The sequence below is a fragment of the Elgaria multicarinata genome, chromosome 8, assembly GCF_023053635.1.
Source record: "Elgaria multicarinata webbii isolate HBS135686 ecotype San Diego chromosome 8, rElgMul1.1.pri, whole genome shotgun sequence".
Taxonomy (NCBI): domain Eukaryota; kingdom Metazoa; phylum Chordata; class Lepidosauria; order Squamata; family Anguidae; genus Elgaria; species Elgaria multicarinata.
The window spans coordinates 62,470,018-62,495,107 of NC_086178.1; the positions used below are offsets into that span (position 1 = coordinate 62,470,018).

Here is a 25,090-nt window from a genome sequence, read left to right on the forward strand (position 1 = left end):
TTAGTCAGAGTGCTGAGTCATGGCCTCTCAGCTGATCCCTAATTGCCTGGTGTTTCTGGTGGAGGCGGTGAGACCGGCGTCTGGTTGCCTTCTCCGTCCGCAACTGGCTGAAACCAGGCTTCTCCGCCTCCTCCTCAGACCTCTGCGGCTCCTCTGTAGTCTTTGCTGGCATCAGGCCCTCAGAGCTAGCAGAGGTCCCAGCTGGCCTTGGCTCTTCTCCCTGAGGCTCTGCCACAGTCTCTGCCAGTCCAGCCTCCTCACTACCTGAGCTGGGCTTCTCGGTACTAGGTCCAGCCTCTGCCACCTCCTCCTCATCTCCTGACTCCATCTCTATGCAGGGCATGACAGGTATTCCCTCCTGTTTTCAAGAGGCTGGTGGATAAAAACACCTAATTAGTTTTTGCAAAGTTGGCATAATTGAAACAACACTCCCACAACCTATTCACTCTTAGAGGAAAATATATAATATCGAGTAATCTTACCTTGACTCCCAAGTAATATCTGTTTGCATAAGTACTATCTCGAATGAACAGGTATCCTAATAAATAGGGATGTGCTCCGCTTCTCCTCGAACCGGAGAAGCAGGAGCGGAGCGGGGGGCTTTGCCTACCCTTAAGGCGGAGGCGAAGAGGATTGGGGGGCCGGCAGAGTGTTGCGAAGAGGGTCGAGGTGAAGGCGGATCCTTCGCCTCGATCCGGAGCTCCACAAGAAAGGTAGTGGGGTTTACCGGGCCCTGCCACTGTCGCTGTCGCCCATGCGGCGACAGCGGCAGGGCCCGGTAACCCCCCTCCCTCCTCTCTCTTACCTGCATCCGTCCGCGGTCCCTCAGCTTCTTCAATTGAGCCCGCGGCTCAACCAGGAAGTCTAGGCCGCACTTGCGGCCTAGACTTACTGGTTGAGCCACGGGCTCAATTGAAGAAGCCGAGGGACCACGGACGGACGCAGGTAAGGCCCCCCTCCCCCTTGGTCCCTTACCGGGCTCTGCCGCCGTCACCGCACAAGCGGCGACAGCAGCAAGGCCTGGTAAACCCCCCCTCCCTCCTCTCCCTGGCACCACTCCCCTCTACTGCAGAGCTCCAATTCGGAGCCGGAGCTCCGCGGCAAAGAGGAGTGGACTATGGGCGGAGTGGGGGGTCCGTTCACACCCCTACTAGTAAAATTCCTGGCTAGGTAAACTGCTGCCCTTGAAAGAAGCATGGAAATTATTTGTGTGGGGGGAAGGATTTTAACACAAAATGTGTTAAAGATAAGAAGAAACCTGCTAGTTCAGACCAAATAGCCATCAAATCTAGAACCCTATTATCAACAGTGGCCATCCATCTCCTTCCACAAAGCCCCCAAATGGGCTACCTTCTACCACTGTTGCCTCCCACACACTGGTATTCCATGGTGCTTGCATTTTGTTATCATGCATCTAATACCACTTGACAGACCTGTCCCCCCAAGAAGGAACACTTATATGTTGGAAGAAAATGTTATGTATTCAAGTACACTAGCAAACAAACCAAGGAGGTACCAAGCTGTCTCGGCAGGCTCAGCAGGGACTGACCCCCCATGTACCATGTCTCCAGGGATACCAGAACCAGGTCTAAATGCAATTTCTCCCAGAGACAGACAAGTCCATTGCCAGGAGCTGTGGCCTTAGCTAGACCTAAGTTTTATCCTGGGATCGTCCCGGGGTCATCCCTGTTCATGTAAATGACACACAGGGGATCCCGGGAGCAGGCAGGGACAACCCTGGGATGATCCCGGAATAAACCTTAGGTCTAGCTAAGGCCTGTGTTTACTATAATAATAACTCCACATTTTACCCTGATTAACATTAAGCTCCATCACACGTGGGAAAACATGCTCCCTACCATCGCTTCTTTGCGCCTGGTTTCGTTGCTCAGTTACTTCCTGTTTCAAAACAGGAAGTAAATATGCTGGCTTGAGCTGATGGGAATTGTAGTCCAAAACATCTGAGGAGCAACAAGTTGCCCACCCTCACCTTAGAGGTTTGCCAAAACCCCGCCCCAAATATCTTTTGGAAGCAGCATCTAACATTTTATGGACCAAGCTTTAAAAAAGCAGGGTTTTATTTTAATGAACTTTATCATGTATTTAATATTTCAAAATGTACAGTTCTAAAATTATTGTTGTAACTAACCTAAGCCTTTGGGACAGAAACTGTTAAAATATGTGCTAATTTTTAGTTGGGTGATTTTTATTAGGGAAAAAATGCTACAATTTTATGGTGATATCTTCTTATGGCTTTTTGCTTTAATTCATTTGTTTAATTACTGGAGAAGGTTGGTATATGTACACATCTTTGGTGTCTTCTCTAGACTTTCCTGACACTGCAGAATCATAAATATAATGCAACCCTTTGCAAATCAACAATAACTTTTTTTATGCTTTTGAAAATAAAAACCTGTTTCGTGCCAGTTCCAATCGTTAGACACAAATAAACAAACAAACAAAGGAAGAAAGGAGAGGAAAAAATATGAGCAGCAGTATAAACAATTACATGAATAAAAGCCCAGCCTGCTACAATAGTTAGGTCTATTTATGAAATATGAAGATAAAGACATTGCAACAGATGCCAGCCCTCTACCAATGCTGTGCAAAGCATACTAAGTGGCAATACAAGGCTTAGATCTGCCTTTCTAATTTTGGGAATAAGCAGGAGAAAAGGGAATCTCTGAGAATAGCAGACCAGGGGGCTTTCCCATCATATCCAGCTTTGCCTCTCCCCTCCTGCTTTTGCTGAATATCTAGCCTGAAAAAGTGTTCTGGACAAAGCAAACTTCAAAAAAATCCTTAAAAGATCAAGGGATGAACTTCAAACATGGTATGGCTATACCCCTCCTTAAGAGCTATCATGGTGTCAGGTTTCATCTCTTTATCTTTAAAAATGGCAGGGCTGTAAGCATTTTGGTTAATTCCCATAGCCTATAATGAAGCGATTATCCGAAAATGGGACAGATCTCTGAACGACCTTCGCTCCGCACCGCAGGTATCCAACAGTTTTAAAAATGTCCCCTAACTGCACTGAAAGTTCAGACCTCTGTCGGATCATCGTTGGACCCTTGGATTTTTGGTGCAAAGAGTGCACCCCTTAAATAGAGAGATTAGTATATAGCCATATCAATGATTACAGATGAAATGCATATATATGAGAATACAAGTTCCAAGTAATTATATGTAAGCTTCCACAAAAAGTGGACCAATTATCCAAATACATATGGATAATCCATTCAAAGGTGGTGTCTATATGCCATCCGTTCATATATTAAAGCCTTGTAAAAGGTCCTTTTTCAACACTGAAAGAGGTGTGGCTAATGGAGCAGAAGCGGACAGTGCACTGCTTCCAACTCAGGACTAGGTCAGGGTTGGCTACACATTATGCTGGGAGATTGCAAGTTGGCTCCTGTTTCAAAGAATCACTGGCATAATTTGAATGGTTGACACCAATCTGGATGGCATTAAAAGGGGTTTGTATAAATTCCTGGAAGAGAAGGTGATTGATGGCTACTAGTCCTGATAGCTATGTGCTGCCTCCAGAAGCAGAGACCGCAAGCCTATGTACACCAGTTGCAGCTGTTGCACTCATGTCCTGCTTCTGTGAACAGAATGCTGAACTAGATGGCCCCTAGGTCTGATCCAGTATGGCTCTTCTTATCTCCTTGTTATGTTAAAAGTGAACAACGTTGTGGCCCTCGTTTTATTTAACGATTGATTTCATTTATAGCCCCGATTTCCTCCAAGGACCTAAGGCAGCATACAAGTATCTCGCTCCTTCATTCCAAGTGTGGGTGCAACTTGAAAGCTTGCTCACTACTTTGTAACATTTTTGTTGGTCATAATAAAAGTATTACTCTATTTTGGCTCTGTGGAAGAGCTTATTCTAAAACGCTGGAGTATTTTCAAATAGATATTTCCCCCGGTTCTCATTATGTTCTCTGCTAGAAAAAATGATTCACCATACTGACATTTTTCTTTTCTTTGCCGGAAATAATTACTATACAAATCTATAATTTGTCATTGTAGTCCCAATGTGTCCCCTGTTAGAAATGCTTCCTGTTTCTTTCCCAGCCTGTCCACATATAGCTTCTATTTTTCCAGGCTTTGGGTGCACTCATTCTCATTAGGCATTCTCAATCATCACAAGCCACAGAATACCTGCATGCACAGAATATCTCTACACAGCAGAACAGGGAATTGTGGTCACCGCACAACAGCTACAGTCTACAGAAGGAAAGGTCTTGCATGGCTTTGTATCTGGTTTCCCAAATACTATTTGCTGCACTCTGTGTTTTTGGCCTAAAGCTGCCATGCTGAACTGCCATTAGGATGATGCAAAGTCCACCTACTACCTAAGAACATTTGATCTTAGGATAGCCAGGCCACATTTTGTCTCTAAAATTAAATATGGAATAAGATAGTGGTTGAATACCAAATGCATGGTTAATTAATTCCAGACTTTTGTAGTAAATGACTAATGCCCTGCTGACAGTCTAATAGCCATCTTTCTGCCTGTTTACAGAATGCAAACATGCTGAAAGAACTTTCAGATGAGTACATTTCTGTTATAAAAAGGCCAGTGTAACAAAGGCCATAACAGGGAAGCTGGCAAAATGTCGTGATCTCTGGGTCTCATCAAATAGGGGATGGGGATCACGTTTCCTTACCATTGCTCTCTTCCTGGCTCTCTTCCATGTTTGAAATGAGCATAATTACACAGAGTAGAGAGCAGCAACCACGTGCCCTATACCTTTCAATGGGACAGTGCCCTCTAGTGGGCATTTTATAGCACAGTCAGATTTTCTGAGGTTTGTTTTGTGACGCTAAAACTGAGAAAAGGAGCAGGAGACTGGCTGCATCGTCAAAAGGACCCGTGGACATCAGTGAGTAGCCAGGAATGAGCATGCTATAAATCACTCATTTAAAGAAGCTCTCTGGCTGCAGAAGAGGGACCTCGGAGCGGCATCCTATGCTCTATTTACCTGGAGGGCCTAAAGGGTTTCTATCTCACTATGAAAGTAAGTCCAACTTCTAGGTGACACTACAAGTCTGAACTCTGGGATGAGTCTATTTTTTTTTAACCTTACGGAATTCATACTCATGTGTGCATCTGTGTGTGTGTGTTCATGGATGCATAGATAACCATCTTTTTCCCCCTAAAGGGGTATTAATAACAGGGAGGTAAAACTAAAGCAGTGCTGCCAATCAAGTAATTGGTGTGAATGACGGACATATACTCGATAGAGTGCCTGCTGAAGAGTGCTAAAACAATCCATCATCACAGTTCTATTACTGCCAAAACATTCATGCAGTACAACATCAATGATGGAAAGAGGGAGGTGTGCCTTGTGAACTGCCCAGAGAACTTCGCTATTGGGTAGGATAGAAATGTAATAAATAAATACTATCATATATATAATTTTCTTTCTGGAATGAGACCTCACTCAGCAGGTTGATATAAATGGAAAGTGATATAAATTATTAGTTAATGGAGAGTTTTGTTTTTGTTTTTTCTTTTAAATTTTATTGTGTTTTACAAAATACAATATCATACAACAATTCCCACCCTCCCATCCTACCCCTAGATCAAATTACAAAGTACAAAAATACAGAATCTGTGAGGAAGCATATTCAACTTTTGAAAATAAACAATATCAAATTGTTTACGACAACCATAATGATTTATTGAAGGTACCATCCAGCCATATTCTGCCATGTTAGTAGTATATGGCCCTACTTCCTGTCAAATTTATGCAAATGAGCCATGTGGCTTTGTTTTGGTCACGTGACCAAAACAAACACCACGTGACCGGAAGTGACGTCACTAGCTGTCAAAACAAGCAGCACGTGGCCGGAAGTGACGTCACCAGCTGTCAATACAAACAGCACGTGACCGGAACTGACGACACTAGCTGTCAAAACAAAACAGCACATGACCGGAACTGACGTCATCAGCTGTCATAACAAAACACCATGTGCCCAGAAATGCTGGCACTACCTGTCAAAAGAAAGGCCACGTGGCCGGAAGTGACGTTTTTTCTGCGGCGACCGGAAATGATGCTTTTTGCAGGCGACCGGTGGAACATGTCCAGGCATGTCTCCCCACAGCCTCTCAGCGGTTGGCTAAGGAATATCACATGGCCTGCCCCGCAACCAATAGGAAGAGTTTTCAGAACCCCTAAAGGATTCACCAGGGTGTGCAGTGCTTTTCAGACTTTCAACCCGTCGGGAACAGTTGCTGATTTTAAGCAGGAGACAACATGGAAACCCCCAGCACCCCGATGCGGCCTAACCCCAGAAAGATGGGCATAATGCGATCTTCATCCTATCCTCAGGTTGGCATGAAACTTACACCAGATTCTCAGAATGTTATAAAAAATAGTTATGCCGCAACTGAGAGCACGCCAGGACCTGGGGGGTTTTCTTTCCCACCGGCACCCTTGAAAATTCAACCCAGACAGAAGGGAATTGTTCGTTCTTTCTCATATCCACCAGCAGACAGAAACATTACACCATGGTCTCAGAATATTATCAATAATAGTTCTGCTGCAACAATGACTATACCCTTATCCGTTGGACCTTCTGGATTTTCTTATCCACTGGCACCCTTGAATCTTCAGCCTAGAAATATGAATACTGACCAGATGATACCGGTAACTGAGAGCTTACCATTAGCTGGACACCCTTCAGGAGAGGTTTCTTTTCTTGAAACTGCATCATGGGATGACGGCCAAATGGATTATACCAAACAAGGTCCTGAAACAGAGGCTATGGATACTTCAGAGAGCCCTGAGGGGTTCACCAACATCGTCGAGGATGTGGATGGGGGTGTACTTAGGAAACTGTCTAATCGACCTATTGAGAAAATGGAGAGGGCCTACCCAAACTTGTCCTGGACACCTTACCGATCACTGAAAGAGGAGGACCGGGAAAAGCTGAACAGGAGTAGCCTCCCGGTAAGATATTTCTTAATGTCTTGTGTGTTGGTAATTGCCCAGAAGAGGTACCAATTAATTAATGGTTTTCGCTTTTTCACAGGTTGATACGCTGACTGACAATTTTAAGAATCTGCAAATCGAGAGTTCCCGGAATGTAAACATTTCCTGTGTTTCATGCGTTTGCCCCTTTCCTGAGTGATAAGATTTACTGTTGGCAATAAAAAATTGTGCTTTTTACGTGTGTGTCCATATCTTACTGAACAAGCAACATGGCAGAGCATGAAGAAATTCTAAAGAGTATATATTATACACCTGGAGAGGTGGGGAGCTTTGGAGGTGTGGCTCCTCTATTTCAAGAGGCCAAAAAGCAGTGTGAAAAGCTGACTAAAAAACAGGTTATCTCATGGCTTTCAGACCAGGATGCTTACACGCTGCATAGGCCTGGCAGAGTCCATTTTAAAAGAAACAAAACGATCGTGTCTGGTGTGGATGCACAGTGGCAGGCTGACTTAGTGGATATGCGACAGTTTTCTAAATACAACAGGGGCTACAAGTACATTTTAACAGTGATTGACATTTTGTCTAAATATGCTTGGGCTGTGGCTTTAAAAACTAATACCGGTAAAGAAGTGTCCAGGGCCTTTAATGACCTTTTCAGTCAAGATGACAGAAAGCCAGGCAAACTGCAAACAGACAGAGGGAAAGAGTTTCTAAATCATTCAGTAAGCAAGGTGTTAAAAGAACATGGTGTTCACCACTTTGTCACCAATAATGATGTCAAAGCGGCCGTGGTGGAGCGGTTTAATAGAACTTTCAAAACAAAAATGTGGAGGTATTTTACAGCGAATAATACCTTCAACTACATCAATGTGTTGCCACGCCTCCTAAAAAGTTATAACCACAGCTTTCACAGAACCATCAGGGCGCGACCTGTGGATGTTAATCAGGCTAACTCACTTGCAGTTTGGAAAACTGTCTATGGAGACAATGTTAACAGAAAAGCAGAGACCCCTTTGTTAAAAAAAGGGGATCACGTCCGGATTTCTAAATGCAAGGGAGTCTTTGCTAAGGGGTATGAACAGAATTTTACCACAGAGTTATTTATAGTGGATGAAGTCATCGAAAAAGCAAAGAGACCTGTATACCTGTTAAAAGATTATGAAGGAGATGCGGTGGTGGGAACCTTCTATCCTGAAGAATTACAGAAAGTGAATGCCAAGGCGGATAGGACATACAGGATTGAAGAAATCTTAGCAACAAAAGGAAGGGGCAGAAGTAAGTGTCACCTAGTTAAATGGTTAGGTTGGCCTAGCAAGTTCAACAGTTGGGTGAACGCTTCTGATCTTCGTGAACCTGTATAGAAGTGTAGAGAAGAAGTATGGGTGATCATGGGTTTTACGTTACCTTGCCCAGCAATGCCTGTGCTTCAGCTTTTCCAAACAACAAGAGTTCGGCATACACTATACAATTAGCAAGAGCTCTGGATCTTCCAGGATCGTGGGAAGTGGGGTTAGTTGAAATACAGTATCCACACAGCTGGGAGACTCTAACTACCTTTGGACGATTTGAAATTTCTGACAAGGAACGTATGTATCGTTTAGTTCTGTGCAATGGTTATTATGCTGACATCCCGGAGGTGATTGAAAAGATGAACAAACTTATACATGGTGGTCATAAAGTGACCCTACAGTACGACGCTGTGTCTAGAAAGGTTAGTCTACAGCCTGCAGGAAAATTTACCTTTCAATGTGATGCAGAGTTGGCCCAAATATTAGGACTGAATCCTGACGTGGCTGTCAAAGAATTCCCTTTTTATGCAGACATTACCCGGGGTTTTAACACCTTATACGTGTACACAGACATTGTGGAGCACCAGATAGTAGGAGACTATTATGTACCGTTATTGCGTTGCGTACCCGTGCGTGGAAAGAACAATGAATGTGTAACCCTTGGTTATGACAAACCACACTACCTGCCTGTATGCCGGGATCACATTGACACTATCACCATTGAAATAAAGAACGATCAGAACAAAAACGTACCATTTCGTTTTGGTAAGGTGACGGTGAAGCTGCACTTTCGCCCCCGGAGAGCTTTTGTCTTTTAAAAATGCCTATTTTGAAAAGCTATGGGGATCCAGCCGTTTATAGGAATTATTATAAGGCACAGGCTTGATATGCACTGCCTGGATACCATGGTTCTCCGGTTATGTATGGCGCAGGACTTGGCGGGATTTTCAGGAGCCTATTCCGAAAAGCAATCCCCCTTTTGAGAAGAGGCCTAGATATCATTAAACCCCACGCAAAAACCGCTGCTCGTAATATTGCTAAAGATGTGGTAGGCCATGTTACACAAGAGGTTTTGAACAGAATGAACACCCCACCTCCACAAGATGGGACAGGGTTGATGTACATTAAAAGGAGGCGGTCTCTAAAAAGAAAAGCCTCACAGGTGAGCTTGGTTGGTCCGCCCCAACCCATTAAAAGGAAAGCGCAGCGTGGAAAGAAACGCCAGAAACGACAAACTGCATCAAAGAGGCGGCGGTCTAGTTCAGCTAAAAGAGATATATTTTAAGACATCGCCATGGCTTTTATCCACTGCGGCTCTGAAGAATGCACTAAATCTGAACTTGATCTATTCAGCATTGGCCCCACACAGACCAGTATTGAGAGAAGTTTGTTTATTGAGGTACCACCCTTGTCAGCCCTTACAGACACGGCACCCCTGGATTTCTTCATAGCCGGAAATGGTGAAGATTACATGGACTTAAATAACACCTTGCTCTATGTGTGTTGCAAAATTGTCAATCCTGACGGAACCAACCTTGCTGCAGCTGCAGAGGTAGGCCTGGTGAATTATCCAATAGCCTCCCTCTTTAGTCAGCTGGATGTGACACTTGGTGATCGTTTAATAAGCCAAAGCAATAATTCATATCCGTATAGAGGTTATTTTGAAGCTGTGTTGAACTACAGCGCGGATACCCTAGCAACACAATTCTCTGCTGGGCTCTTTTACAAAGATATACCGGGGGAACTTGAATCTGCGGATCTGGATGGCAACAATACCGGGTTTATTAGAAGAGCAAATCTGACTGCTCAAAGCCGGAAAATAGACCTGTTGGGACACCTCCACGCCGACCTGTTTTTTCAGGAAAAGCTGTTGTTAAATGGGGTTGATGTGAAAATTAAACTTACCCGCAGCAAAGATGCATTCTGCTTAATGTCAGACGTTGCAAACACCCCTTACAAACTACAAATTTTGTCAGCCTCGCTTTTTGTTAAAAAAGTGAGAGTTGCACCTGGTGTTCGTTTGGGTCATGCAGAAGCCCTGTTGACAGCTAATGCCAAATATCCTGTGGATCGTGTGAGCATGAAAGTGTTTAGCATTCCAAGGGGAAGTCGTGTCGCCAACCAGGAAAACCTGTTTTTGGGGCAATTACCTAAACAGGTAATTATAGGCATGGTGGATAATGATTCTTACAGCGGCGATTATCATAAAAACCCATTTAATTTTCAACATTTTTATACAAATTTTGCTGCCCTTTACCTGGATGGAGAACAGATCCCCACGAAACCGTTCCAGCCCTCCTTCGAAGAGGGGCACTGTGTTAGAGAATACATGAGTCTCGTACAGGCCGCTGGCAAACAAATGAAAGATAGGGCTCTTTTAATTGACCGCGAGGACTATGCTAGAGGTTACACCCTTTTTGCATTTGATCTGACACCCGACCAAGAAGGCGGAGACCACTATTCTTTGATTAAAACTGGAAACCTGAGGGCCGAATTTCGCTTTGGTAGAGCCCTGGCTGACACAATCACCATGATCGTGTATGGTGTTTTTGACAATGTGATAGAGATAAACCATAGAAGAAATGTCCTGTTTGACTATATGTAACATGGACAGTGTACAGTTAACTCGTGTCCTATCTTCAAACCACTACACCAGCGCGGCTTTCTATGGGGTGTTTCCCAGTGACATGCTACCCAGACGACGGTTACAGCAGCGTCCTGTGTGTTTGGTGGTTAACACCCACCCTCACAAACTCCCAGGAGAGCATTGGCTAGCCATCTACTTGACAGAAGACAAGAATGGAGAATTTTTTGATTCCTACGGACACCCGCCAGACCATCCGCTGTTTCCTGAAACCATCATGAAATTTTTAACCAAAAATGCACGCGAGATCGCATTTCAGCCCCGACAAATACAGGCTCCAGATTCAGTTGTTTGTGGCCATCATTGTGTCTTCTTCTTACAGCAACGATGCAAGGGACTAACATTTAAACAGATCCAAGAACTGTATTCTTACGATTTACAAGGGAATGACCAAATGGTTTTACAATTTATTAAAAACAAGAAAAATGTACGCGGCCGTGGTTCAAGCGTATTTCAGACCACCCAAGGCTGTATGTCCTGTTCTGCTTTTCATAGCTATGTTTTCTAATAAAAATTGAGTTTAAAAGATTTTTACTTGTGTGATTATTCTTAGCCATTAAACAGACACAGACAGTAAATAGGTTTTAACATATTAAAACATTTATTTTTACATCTTCAAAAACATTACGGTGTTATAACTTGAGCCAGGTATGAGGACTAGATTGTCTTTTCTTTTTAGAAGCCTTGTGAAGAGTTGCCGGCGACCGAATAGATGAGGGTACAGCTCCTGGGGAGCTTTTTAGGTGTTCTAAAACTTCTCTGTTGGCAGAATTGCCTACTACAGACGTTGGAACATTTAGCTCAGCCATGGATTGCAGAAAAACATCCCAACCTTTAGGGACGCGCCTGGGTGGCAGTGGATGATTTTGGGTAACCCCTCTGATCAAATCCAGCATATTGGAACCGGTTACAGCAACCCCTTTGTACACAAAGGTTCCTTTGTCATCCCATGAAGAAACACTTTTGTTTTGCTTCATTTTGTTTAATAGCAATCTGGCGTTGTTCTTAGATCTGGCCGGGATGCTGTCCAAGACTTCTTGAAACATCGTGTCAGTATTTACAGCCACTGGTTCTTCTTCAGAGGTCTGCTGGTGTTGTGTCAGAAACAGGCTTAGTTTTTCTTTCTCTGCCTCTTTTTGTCTTACATGCGTTAGATATTTTTGAAGCAGAGCATCGTAGCGTTTAGCCTTCTCATATTCTGTTAAGTCAGATCTTTGAAGGACCCCCTGCATCTCAGTATCTAAGGCATAGATTGTAGCAGATCTGATGTTTTCTTCTTTAGGGGGCCCCCCTTTTAATTGTTCCAGCTGGCGGCTGGGTACCAAATACATCTTCTCGGTATACTCCATTATTGGCTACTTAAAAGGCCAGTTATCAGAGGAATGGCAAAACTTAACAGCGGTGCAATGAACCCCCCAGACTGCTTCACCAATTGTCTCTTCTTTTTTAAAGAGACTCTTTTGTTGCCCAGGCTTTTGATAAAGCGACGTCTTTTTCTTAAGACACGTACCTGGCGAGAAGTCAGTGGTATGTTGCCTTTTAAAGTATTGAGTGCAATTTCAGAGAGGGCCGCTATAAAATCGTCTGAAGCGGTGGTTATAATAGCTTTCCTCTGGCGTGGTGTGGCCTTAATTAGAACTTTTAAGAGGGCCAGATTTCTCTTTACGCGATTAGACATGTTTCCTGTTTGAGGGATCGCCGGTAACAGAAGGCATACCACTAATGGCCACTCCTTTTATAACTAGGTGTACCTTTTTTCATAGTATAGACCACAGGCCACTCTGGTGGGAAAATCCCCGTTCTCAACCGGTAAGATTCGGGGGTGGCGGCGTTTAAATCCACCAACAGATAGCCGTAGGGTTTAAATGTGGCATCGTAGAAAGCTTCCATGAAATAGCGGGTATTTCCCGGGAACATCTGACGGGCTAGAGTCGCAATCTGTAATTTATCCCTCGGGTTTTTGAACAGCACCATATATTTTGCATTTAGACTAATGGTGCGGTTGCTTTTTCCTTTGCAGAAAATATTCTGTGTAATGAAAAAAATACTCAAGTTCCTGTGGTGCACGTACTGCGTAAAGGCTTTCTGAATTTCATGGCTGTTAGAAGCAGAGTCCATAAGATCATCCATAATTAACAAATTTGGTTTATTGACAGGCAAAAGTTCATCATCATCCAGCTTTTCAGGCATTCCTTCCACAAACTTAATAAAAGGATATTTACACAGCAGTTCTTTGTACAATGGTTGCCAACAGCTATAACACCATACTATATTTTCAGGCATCACCGAGAGCAGGGTGTGTGCATTGTCTAGCAAATTTTTAATAAAATAGCTTTTACCGCAGTTGCTTGGCCCTGCCAGAATGGCCGAGAAGGGATGCTGCCACCTGGTATCCATTAAAATCCGTAAGGCAGGGTTTTAAAGTCCCCAGTGAGGACCCTTTTATCATACACCACTCTGAGTGTTTTTTTAAGGATACCTGACTCAATTAGCCACTGTTTTTTATTCCTCACAATGGTCCCTTGCTGGACCACAATGTTTTTCGGATCTGTGTGATAATCTAAGACAAGCTCCTTCAATGTGTCAAAGTTGACCTTTTCTGAGTTGGAGAAGTTCAGAGTAATGCCTTTTACCTTGACACAAAACTTGCCTGAGGATAAATGAAAAGCATATGTTTTAGGACCACCCGACACAAACTCTGTGATGAACTGTTCTGGTGGGATCTCGCTGGTCAGGTCCCCTAAGAAGTCACCCAGTGGAGGATTCTGTTCCCCCTTCCGGCTCACAAATATCACAGAATCTGTGTCATGGTATAAACATCTATCTTGCAACATATCTAACAAGTTATACAATTCTAAACGTGCATAAGCGGTCGTAAAAGAGGCTATCACAACATTAGTCTTTCCCGATACTGTGTGGAGACCTTTTGCATGTTTCCAGGACACACTGACTGTGTCCTCATCTATAATTTCAAAGTTTGAAACCTCATAGCGTGGAGAAAATGCATACTCCAAAAGCTCAGCAGGATCCCTTACAATAGTAGTATTCATTAAGTTTGTGCGTTGGCCAAATTTACCCCACAAAGAATTGAGGAACAGCTTTGCAATTTGACGCTTTGCAGGGTTCACAGCAATCTCATGTGGACGTAATTGCACACCTTCTTTCTCAAAGAAATCATTGACATATTTTCTTTTTTTCTCCTCATCTGTACACCAAGAGGGGTACCCGGATGCCTCTTGCTTCTGGCGCAGATGCATTTTTATATAATCTGAAAACAATTGATCAGATTTTTCCTCAAAATGCCAAATTTCTGAAATGTTCAACACTTTGTAACCCTTCTCCAGTGCTTTCAACAATTCAACAGTACACCACGTTCCTTCAATAGCCCTTTCCTCATCTCTGTGAGAACAACACTCCTGCTGTTTAATCTTGGCACACGTGTGGCACAATGGGAACATGAGTTTGCCATCCATCCTAACAGGCAACACAGGGAAAAGGAGGCGGCGTGGGGGGAGCATTTTAACTTTAGCAAGGCCAAAATAGCTAGAGAGCGGCCCAAAATCCTTATGGATTATTTTGGGGTGTCCAATTGGGTATTCTTTGGTTTTGTTAACAAATGGGTACAGACTGGTGAAGTCATAGTAATGAATTTGCTCATCAGCCTTTGGCTTATAATAGAGACAGATGGCGTTTGTTCTTCCCCCAAAAAGAGAATCTCTAGGCTGTAGAGGCTGAGGCAGACACTTCTTACTTAGGAATGCTCTGAGTTCCCCATCAGATTCCAACATCTCCTTCCACTCGTGCTCCCAAAGGGTTCTGACATTGAACCCCTGCCTTCTGAGATAGTCAGCTTTGTTTTGTGTACGGTAGTTCAGCTCGCGATAAGTTGTGTCAGTCATTGGGTTTCGACCGTTCTCATTGTAGCAAACAGAGCAGCCGTGGAAAAAGCAGCCATTAAACTCAAAGGCTGTTCTACACCCACCAATTTCTGAATACCCATCAAGGAAATAAGGACCTTCTTTGAACTCCCCACCTTTCAGGGCATGTTGTATCTCGATACCCTCCGTGTGCTCTACAAACATCAACCACTGTATTGAAGGTGTGGAATACCGCTTTATCTGCATATTGTAGTTGTCGTATGGGAGAAGAGCTATGCTGTTTTCTTTTAAAAACATGTGTCTAAACATAGCCATGCAGACACTGGCTAGAGTAAGGTACTGGAAAGGATCAAGACCTGTTGCAGATGAACCATCCCCAGCGGTCATCTGCATGATTTCTTCTCGGTACAGGATACAGGCCTTTCTCAGAATTTTAACATCTTGCTTGCAGTAGTACATGAGCTCTTTTTGGAGGTTAAAAGTGTTGCTTTGATTTTCCCTATACCATGAGAGAAATTCTGCTCTCTCTCCAGGCATCATGCTGTCAACGCCATACTGATCTATGCTGGGCATAGGCCCCACATAATCCCAGTTTTCAGCGGTGTTGAAAAAATGTGGGAAATGCCCTTTGCAACCTTCAAAGCCCATGGCCTGTGGTAATTTCGCCAGTTTCATGGGCAAGAAGTTCAGGCTGTCTATAAAACGGATTCCAAGCTTCCTCACCGTCACACACAATAGTTTGCCGCCTTGTGTGACAAGATCCACGTCCATCTTTTCTGCAATGAGCTGCCTAACTATGAAGTAACTATCATACCCCCCAGCGTTGTGGGCCACAAAAGTCCAGTTCCTGTACTTTTTATCAATAAACCTTTTGACAAAGTCAGAAGTACAATCTTCCCCTTTAAACTCCCATGCATCCGTTTCATTGAGGGCCATTGCAAAAATGTAGTTGGGAGAGTGTATCCCCGTTTCCTGTGTGCATTCAAAGTCAAAAAAAATATACTTATCAGAAATGTCACATTTGTTGACAGGGGGCATGAAGCACCGGTGACTCTTTATATCACAAACTGGCTTTTCACACTGCTTGCAGCATTTCAACTTGCACTGGTGTTTCTTTGGGACATAAGAATTGCAAGTGTCACACATAATTTTAGATTTACAGTCCACCTTCTTTAGAGATGCCATAGCACTGTGTCTCTCTAAGCAGTCTCTGGACCTACAGAATAACCTGCAAGAAGGACACCGCATCTCTTGCCCTGGCTCACACAGCGCCTCTAAACATAAACGGCAGAAAAATTTGCAGTTGTGACTATGACTGTACACATTCCCACAAATGCTGCAGTAATTTTTACTACCGAAAAATGCTTTTATGTTTAGAATCCCATAGTAATGTTCATCATGTAGCAATAGATGAAATGTTTGAGTGTGTACCGGATCCCCAGTCCTAAATATCTCCCAGCCCTTAGCCCCATGCAGAACCACAGCAATATTTACTTTGAAATGCCTTTCAAAGGCTGCCACGTCACTCAACATTATTTTGTTGTCTTCTGAAAACCCCAGCTCTCTATACAGCTGCCTTGCCCCGTCTATTAACTCCCCAAAGGTGGGTCTTTGTGGGGCCATAACTGCCAAGAGACCCCCGCCAAAACACAAATTGCTATCGGTGCTGCTTAGATCCACTAAAAACCGCCTTTTTTTCTGCACTAACTGGCTGTGGAGCAGAGTACTTATAACTCTACGTCCCCGTCCTCCACTGTTACGGATAACTAATACATTTAGGCGCAAAGTCCCATGAATGTGGATTTCGGCATTGCTCTGCATGAGGTTTGCGAGGTTGTCCATGAGATCCGAAGCAAGCAGGCCCCCTCTGACCCTCTGCACAGTGTAGAGAGAGTCATTTAGTCCACCACCATCTAAACGTAATTGAACAAGATCCCCAGCCTGTAACCTCACATTAAGGTCATCAAGAAGGCCCTGAACAGCCTCTCGGATTGCCTCTTGTATCAGGAGTGGATGGTTTAATTGTTCCAGGTTGGCAAACCTGAAGGTTTCCCCGTATCGAGAAACAGGCAGGCGTGGTGAATGCCATTCCCACCTATTCAGCCTCTCCAGATAAACTCTTGGCAATTCATTGGGTGATAGAGGGCTTTCCTCAAGGGGTTCTGGGGTACCTAGTCCAGGGTCTGTAGGGGATGCCTGTACAGAATCACTTGCACTCAGAATAGACGGCTCCACAGACTCTAAATCAGCCATATGTGCTGCTTGTGGAGATTCAGCATTGCGGGGGGTGGTTGGAGCTGTCTTTGAAGCTTTGATTTTTTGTAAAAAATTTAACATTGATGGACTTCTTTTCCCCACAGCTTTCATGCGTTTAGCATTCCTAACGCGCTTTGATATGTACTTGTATTTTAATGCTAGATCTTGTGTGTATCCTTTGCGTGTGCGACAACGATGCCTCAGCTGTCCTGCTCCATGCTGTCTCATCTTGTTCAGGCCCTCTAAATACTTTTGCATGTTAGAAATTTTAGCCCGGGCTGCTTCCAAATATTTTGTTGATGTATGGGGTCTCAGTAAGCGGGCACTCAAAGCTGACATAGTCTCCTCAGTACATTGCTTGTACCATTCAAACACGTCATCTAAATTATCAGAAGCAGAAGTGCCCACTTTCCGTTTTTTAAATGGCTTTAAAGTGTTCCCCGTGAGGTGTTTGAGTTTTCGTTTGGCTTTACCGTGGCCTCCAGGTCTGTCGTCCTTTGATGCTTGGGGCCCCTCATGTGTTGTCTCAGTCTTTGAATCTTGAGGTTTGAGATTCTCATTGGTTGCGTGGTCATCCGATTGTTCTGAAAAAAATAAACATTCAACATTTGCACAATATTTTCATGACAAGATAACACTACCCTCAAAATAAAAATGAAATAACAATCATGTTTGTCTTTACCTTGATTTTCAGTATGGGTAGGTTCATGTATGGGGCTCTGGCTCCCTGGTTGAGCGATTTTCTTTTGTTGCGACATTTCACAAACACCCTCTGTAAAACACAAGTAGTTTGAATACACAACAGGTATTCCTCAGGTATTCCTCAAGGACATGTTGGGGCTAGCCCACATATGACCAGATACAACACAAAAGAGCGTCGGACTTTTTTTTACTATGCTTCAAAGGCCAATGGATCCTGTATCATTTGATTATGTTTACAAACTCTTTGTAAACTATTTGAACTGTACTTCTGGACAACCATCACCTAAAACATCACAATACAGAACAACTCTGATTTTACAGAAACTTACCTCTATGTATCACGATTTTGCTAACAAGGAGCTGTTGACGCTTATGGATACACTTGAACTGCGTTCTATGGAGGACGGCTGTAGAATTTTCAATCTTGTGATGAAAGAAGAATTTTCTGATGGAAAAATTAATTTTGGACGTTTATTATCGATTATTCTGTTTGGGTTTGCTCTTTTAAAGAAACTACAAGCATGTGGGATTCTTATGACTCATGAAAACACAAGACAGATGGTAGAGTTCATGGCAGAATATATCCACAACACCAAGGCACAGTGGATCAATGAAAATGGCGGCTGGGTATGACTCCTTTGAAGAAATGGGGTAAAAGGCAAACTATATTAGTACTGTATATCCTAACTGAAACTGCTTTACTCTCTTTACCACAGGAAAATGGATTATTCAATGTGGCTAAGGCCGAGAAACCGTCCCACCGTACGGGAGAAAAATGTCTGTCTTTTTTTCTTAAATGTTACGCTCTGAAATGGCTGTTTTTTCCTGTATAGAAATTTCAGCTGTGTCTATGAATTAAAATACCTTAAGCCATAAGTGTGGGACTTTTTATTATTGTTACAGTAGTGGCCACTTACCCAAGGCACAAGCATTTTACCCTAGCTCCAATTTAAAGGGTTCATAGTTAAAATGTAAAACGCCTTATATTTAAGTAAAAGTAACTACCTTCTCATACACACGGCCATATGCTTGGGCTATTTTTTATCATGCTCCCTCAATTGAAAAGATGGAGTTTCTACACCACAATCAAAATTAAAATAAGCATGCATTTAGGATTTGCTATTCTGTGTATTTAGCAGAGATAAATAAGCCGAAAAAATATTTCTTTAGAAATAGAGAGTTGAAGGAAAAGAAAAAATCACTCACCATTTACATGCCGGAGAACTTCAGATTCCTATGGGCTGCAAAGATGGCTTCTGCATTGCTCTGATTCTTTATATACTTTTTGGCTCTGGGTGTTGTCCTTCAGGTTCTAATTTTGAAGACTGTCATTGGCTGAGACTTCCAACCCCATTACAACAGTGATTAGATTTGCCCCTGGTGGAAACCTATGATGACTCCACAATGGCTTAGTTGCTTATGACCCATGCAACAGTGATTAGATTTGCCTCTGGTGAAAGCCAATGTTGACCCCACACTGGCTTAGTTCCTTCTGCCCCATGCAACAGTGATTAGGTTTGCCCCTGGTGAAAGCCAATGTTGACTCCACAATGGCTCAGTTCCTTCTGCCCCATGCAGCAGTGATTAGATTTGCCCTTGTTCATTTCCTTCCCTGGCCCCCCACCCTGGCTTAGTTCCTTCCATGATGGGATTATGTACCTGTGGTGTGAAATAAAATAAAACTATTGCTTACATAAAGAAATAAAGTTTTCTTTATTTTTTAATTCTCAATGATGCAAAACAATTTAACAATGAAGGAATTTAGACAGAATTTCTAAAAACAGCATTTACAGATGTAAGAAATGACTTATAGGGCCGATCTTTGATTACGCGTTCTACATGTTGAAGAAAGGATTGGTCGGTGGTCTTCATAATTTTTTCAAGGTACATTCGGGGATTTATAGCTCTGCTAATCTCTGTAGTCAGAATTAAGACCTGGTCCACATTCTCTGAGGTCAAAGCAAGACAATTTAGAGAATAACCAATGAGGATAACAACATGCAACACAGGCTGAAACCAGAGTTTTGCACAAAGAATGCGTAGTTTTGTGGAAATGTCATTTTCTGTCCATACTGTACATTCGTGAGAGCTCTGTCCAGGGGCCTGTATTGTACATCCAATACAGCTCTCATACAGATACTGGCTTAGGCAGTGTTTCAAGATGCCATAAATGGTTGCTCTGACAATTCCACGCATAGCTCCTCGACGCTTTCTTGGTAAAATGTGCTGTGTTTCATCAATCGACAGTCCAAGAAGATTTTTCAGGGTGAGATGCGCCGGCTGATTGTTTGCCAATGCTTCAGGAGCCTAAAAGATATTTTAAAACTATTAACATTAAATCTATTTGGAAAACTTTTTAGACAGAACACTGAAAACACACACACCTGAATGTGAATGTTACTTGCAGAAGCCATATTCCAAAGCTCAATAGGTGACGGCGGGATGCTAGTATTGATGCACTTCTCAGGTTCTTCAGCTGTTACAGCCTCTGCTGCTGGCTCCTGGAAATTTAAGGGGAAAATGTAATTTTCTGTAACTCTTACAAGTTGTTTTTGCACATAAATAGGATGCCAGAAAAAAAAAAGTTTTACCTGCATTATAGAGTTTGGTATCGAGATAGAGTCCAACAAGCTTTGCCATATTTGTGAGATCTCCTCATCTTCCTCCTGTGGGGTCTTTGTTGGTGGGAACTGTTCATCGTCAGAGCTGGTGCTGAGATAACGCTTTCTGGGTTTAGGCCTCTCTGGTGCCATCGGGGTAGACACCTCTATAGGCCTCATCGGGGTGCTGGGGGTTTCCATGTTGTCTCCTGCTTAAAATCAGCAACTGTTCCCGACGGGTTGAAAGTCTGAAAAGCACTGCACACCCTGGTGAATCCTTTAGGGGTTCTGAAAACTCTTCCTATTGGTTGCGGGGCAGGCCATGTGATATTCCTTAGCCAACCGCTGAGAGGCTGTGGGGAGACATGCCTGGACATGTTCCACCGGTCGCCTGCAAAAAGCATCATTTCCGGTCGCCGCAGAAAAAACGTCACTTCCGGCCACGTGGCCTTTCTTTTGACAGGTAGTGCCAGCATTTCTGGGCACATGGTGTTTTGTTATGACAGCTGATGACGTCAGTTCCGGTCATGTGCTGTTTTGTTTTGACAGCTAGTGTCGTCAGTTCCGGTCACGTGCTGTTTGTATTGACAGCTGGTGACGTCACTTCCGGCCACGTGCTGCTTGTTTTGACAGCTAGTGACGTCACTTCCGGTCACGTGGTGTTTGTTTTGGTCACGTGACCAAAACAAAGCCACATGGCTCATTTGCATAAATTTGACAGGAAGTAGGGCCATATACTACTCATGTTAGTATATGCAATAAATAGTAACCAAACAGTCACAAAGGAATCATACTTTCATTGAAGTTAATGGATAGTTTTTCGATAGGAAGACGTGCACTTTTCATCCAGATTGTATCCAATTGATTTAACACTTGTCATTTTAACACACTTTTCTGGGCACACCCTGCATAAAACCTAGATTATCCCATCTAGAATAGTTAGATTTGGTTGCCCAAAGTCATCCTTAATTTCTGACCTTGGAGCCATGCTGATCCCACAGAATGCAAGATCTCTTGTGTGTGCAAGTTTAGCTGTCCATCACTATGATAGTCTTGGAGTGGGGGCATTATTTTTGTTGGCTGTGTGGCTATACTTTTCTTTCATGCACTTCTGCACGCTCTGAAAGAAGGTCTTCAGAGTTCTAGACCCAGGCTAAAACTGCTGATTCTGGAATCTACCACTGCCATCTCTCCAACACAGACATAGCTGTAAGATCCCCACTTTTAATATCAGAAAGACCAGAAGGCATAGATCCTAGTACAACATAACTCTCTTTCATAGACACACAACACACTGTTACTTATGGCATGATCCCACGCAACAGGGATGTGGAGGAATGAACCAACTATGTACGAATGAAAAGAGTTTTAGGTCTTTCCTGTCTTTGCTGTCCTTCCCCTTTCGCTAGCGTTGCATACACTCTCCAGTGGCATGGAATTACCCCATGGGGAGCCGGTTCTACACATCTGCAGATGTGAATAAATTCAAGACTGTCTTTATTGATCCGACACACCAAACTACATAAAGGTATCTGTCCCTGTGTCTTGCTTTGTCTTATCCTTTCCCTAATGATTAGCTGAGAGCATGGCCATCCAAGTCATTTTGCTGGCTGAAGCAAAGGACAAGATCCCCACCCCCACTCCATTCCATGTACTGAAGGATACTGGACTGGCAACTGATTTTTACTTTAAACACTGGCAACAGGACAGTGTCCTCCACTGCACCTGAGGGCAGAAAGCTAGTTTAGGGGGTGCATGACATGCTGTGTGTATATACAGCTCTATCCTCCAACAGAGGGGAATGGCCAGGGGTCCGAGGGGGTCTGCCACTGGTACATCAGGTGCCTAAGATATTAACTGGCTTTACATAACACATTGACTCACACTCAAGGTTATGGGTTGAGTGTGGTTTGTCATTGAACCATGAGTTGTTCTGTTATGTGAATCCAGCCACACTAACAAACCATAGTTTTGTTAACCCCAAACAATCTGCAAACAAACTTTGGGTTCTCTTTGCAGATTATTCATTGGTAACAAACCATGGTTTGTTCAGTGTGTTCAGTTCCCCAGGCCCAAGTTCAGGGGTGGGGGGGACACCAAAAAGGTAGGATGGAGCAGTTCATCTGGTTTATAGGCCTTTTAGAGACAAAATTGCAAAGTGCTTTGTAATTATTTTGGGGGGAATAAAAAGTTAGGGGGGGATAGAGAAAATTTAGGGGGCAGGTCCCTCCTAATACACCCCTGGCTTAGGTACTTTTAGCAGATTCCCACAGGAAAGGCAATTTACCAGTTTCATTATCAGCAATGCAATATCAGATTGCTTTACAATAACGTTTCAGGTTTTTCATACAGAAAAGTTCATAGAAGCAAACATGGCAATGGGTTTCTGCCCATCAGCTAAGTTGGTAAGTGCTATCAACTGTGCAAGATTTGATGTACAGGTACAGTCATCACCGGACATTTACACTAGATTACTAGAAAATGTTTAATTGTATTTATTTGCAGAGACAAAATTACAGCAGTTTTAAACCAAGCTTTCTAAAAAGGTTAACTTCATTTATAATTGAGTGGATTTGGTATTAATAAGTCTAACAGAGCTGTATTTCCATCGTGACAGATTTTGTAATTATATATTATCAAGGTATTAAGCTGGTTTTATTTTCTGAGCATTGCATCAATTGCTGCTGTTACTTGAGAAGCATGATTATTCCCAAGATGATTATACATTTAGATAGGCGATCAATGGCATTAATCAAAGAGTGTTTTTAACAGTGTCAAGGCAAAATAGGAGCGATGTTCATGAACACTTTGTGCCCTCCAAACATTGCTCCTTTTTGATGTTTGTTTGGGTTGGATCAAAAGGTTGTGAAATGTCACCGGAAGAGTTGCTTTGTGGAGGGAGGCAGTATCGAAGGGAGGCTTTGTCAGCTTTTGTGGGGGAGGGGGGAGGTTCAGGGAATGTCATCACATATTGTATATTCAACTCTGGGAATAGATATTTATGCTTTAACACAGATATCAAACCTCAGATATATACATCTTGTCCTGGAAGAAAGGAAGAAAAGACCTTCAACATCACCTTCTGGGTATAACCTTCTAGCCACTAGTCCAATCCCACCAAGATGAGCCAGAAGAATACCTTGGTTGTTGGTATCAAATTCTCTGAGACATCCAGAAGAATCAACAGGACTCCAAAATCATCACAATGCGTTCACCATATTCTCATGACCTCCTGACTGTAACCTACCCAAATGGGGAAACAAGTTCTAAAAACTTCCTTTAATTGCTGTCACTGAGGGGAGGGGAAATGGCTCAAAAGGCGGCAATCCCTCCTCAATAAAAGTTCTTTTGTAGAACTTAGTATTTGCACCAAATATTTTGATTTGCATGAAAGTCAGTGAATAGCTCTACACCTAACGAGCAAGTATTTTGAATGTTCATTTTTATTGATTGATTGATTACATTTCTATTCCACCCTATAGCCAAAGCTCTCTTTATGAGGTCCACAATATAAAATCATAAAATACAGCAACATGATAAAACATAATATAAAACTTTTAGAAGTTTAAAACTACAGTATAAAAACAGAGTTAAAACTTACATCTTTATAAACATAAGAACTTTGGAAGTTCTCTTACACTAAGCTGGTTTGCATGCCATGACAATCTGCCATGATGGCATGTCACAATGTCTGAACCTGAATTAGCGATTGAATAACCAACCCCTGGTGGCTTGTTCTCAGTGTGGTTTATCATGATGGGAGAACTGGCCCAATGAGTCAGACCACTGGTCACACAACACACTAGTCCGCGCTGTGGTTGGTGGGTTGTTGTTGAACCATGAGTTGTTGTTTTTTAAATCATGGGTGAGCGTGGGTGGCTTGTTAACCACGAAGTATGGCTTATTTCTCTTGAACAAGCCTCCTTGGGAACCCATGGTTTGTTGTTGGTTCCTGAGTGGTTAACAAGCCACTCTGCAGAAAATGTCCTGGGTTCAGACAACATGCTCACCCACAGTTCAACAAACAATCCACTGTTTAACAACAACCCACACTCAGCAGTTGAGTGTTGGTTAGCTTCGGAGACTGAACTTGGGACCATCTGCATGCAAAGCAGGTACTCTATCACTGAGCTATGGTCTGTCCCTATCCCAATAAAATAATCTCAGCAGGCTAACTTCTTTTATTTTAAATTAGCTATCACTTTATTTTAATTTCTTTTATTTTAATAAATTATTTGAACTATTTTAAGAGCATCACTGTGTCCAGTGATTAAATATAACATGATTTCACTCCTGGACATGGTTCCTGATGTTGATTGCTGGATTTTAAAACTCAAAATACCATTTAGGATTTCCATGACATAGATATATATATATTGGGACAGTCCAGATTGCATTTAATTGACGTGAAAGACATATTTGTTTTCATGCCGTGAATAATCAACTGATTATTCATTAACTTTATCAAACCATTGTTGGCTTACATCCTAAAGTTTCCATACAACATCTGGAAAAGTATTAAAACTAATTATGAAGCCATCTGGAACAAGAACAGACCAGAATTGTTTTTTTTAAGAGCCCTCCATGAATAACTGGCTCCATAATAAATGGGATGTCAGGCAAACAATAATAATAACAATGGAAGAATCATTAAGAAAGGATGGAAGGAGATTTACATCAAGAAAGTCGTGGTTGCTCATGAACAGAGAGACATTACAGAGATACTGTGATCTATTGCCATCTAAAGTAGCATCATTCTTGCCCTGCTATGGCTGCT

At 42.8% G+C, this 25,090-nt stretch overlaps 2 protein-coding genes across 2 annotated transcripts; one reads left to right on the forward strand and one right to left on the reverse strand.

Moving 5' to 3' along the window:
* The first annotated feature begins 9,527 nt into the window (after positions 1–9,527).
* Positions 9,528–10,838, forward strand: LOC134403140 (uncharacterized protein F54H12.2-like). The gene has a single exon (XM_063133248.1). The coding sequence runs from the start codon at positions 9,528–9,530 to the stop codon at positions 10,836–10,838; it is 1,311 nt and encodes a 436-aa protein (XP_062989318.1).
* Positions 10,839–18,767: 7,929 nt separating this feature from the next.
* LOC134403142 (uncharacterized) lies at positions 18,768–21,003 on the reverse strand. The gene is made up of 4 exons (XM_063133249.1): positions 20,305–21,003; positions 20,098–20,214; positions 19,505–20,020; positions 18,768–18,788 (listed from the first exon to the last, which is right to left on the reverse strand). The coding sequence occupies exons 1-4, from the start codon at positions 20,512–20,514 to the stop codon at positions 18,768–18,770; spliced, it is 864 nt and encodes a 287-aa protein (XP_062989319.1). The 5' UTR covers positions 20,515–21,003.
* Positions 21,004–25,090: the final 4,087 nt, after the last annotated feature.

Excerpts from the sequence above, each read along its gene's own strand:
- LOC134403142 (XM_063133249.1), bottom strand. The coding sequence starts at position 20,514 with ATGGAAACCCCCAGCACCCCGATGAGGCCTATAGAGGTGTCTACCCCG. Across the intron at positions 20,021-20,097 it reads CAAGTAACATTCACATTCAG|GCTCCTGAAGCATTGGCAAA; the intron begins GTGTGTGTGTTT and ends AATATCTTTTAG. Across the intron at positions 18,789-19,504 it reads ATAAGTCATTTCTTACATCT|AAACTCCATCTTTTCAATTG; the intron begins GTAAATGCTGTT and ends ATTGTGGTGTAG.
- LOC134403140 (XM_063133248.1), top strand. The coding sequence starts at position 9,528 with ATGGCTTTTATCCACTGCGGCTCTGAAGAATGCACTAAATCTGAACTT.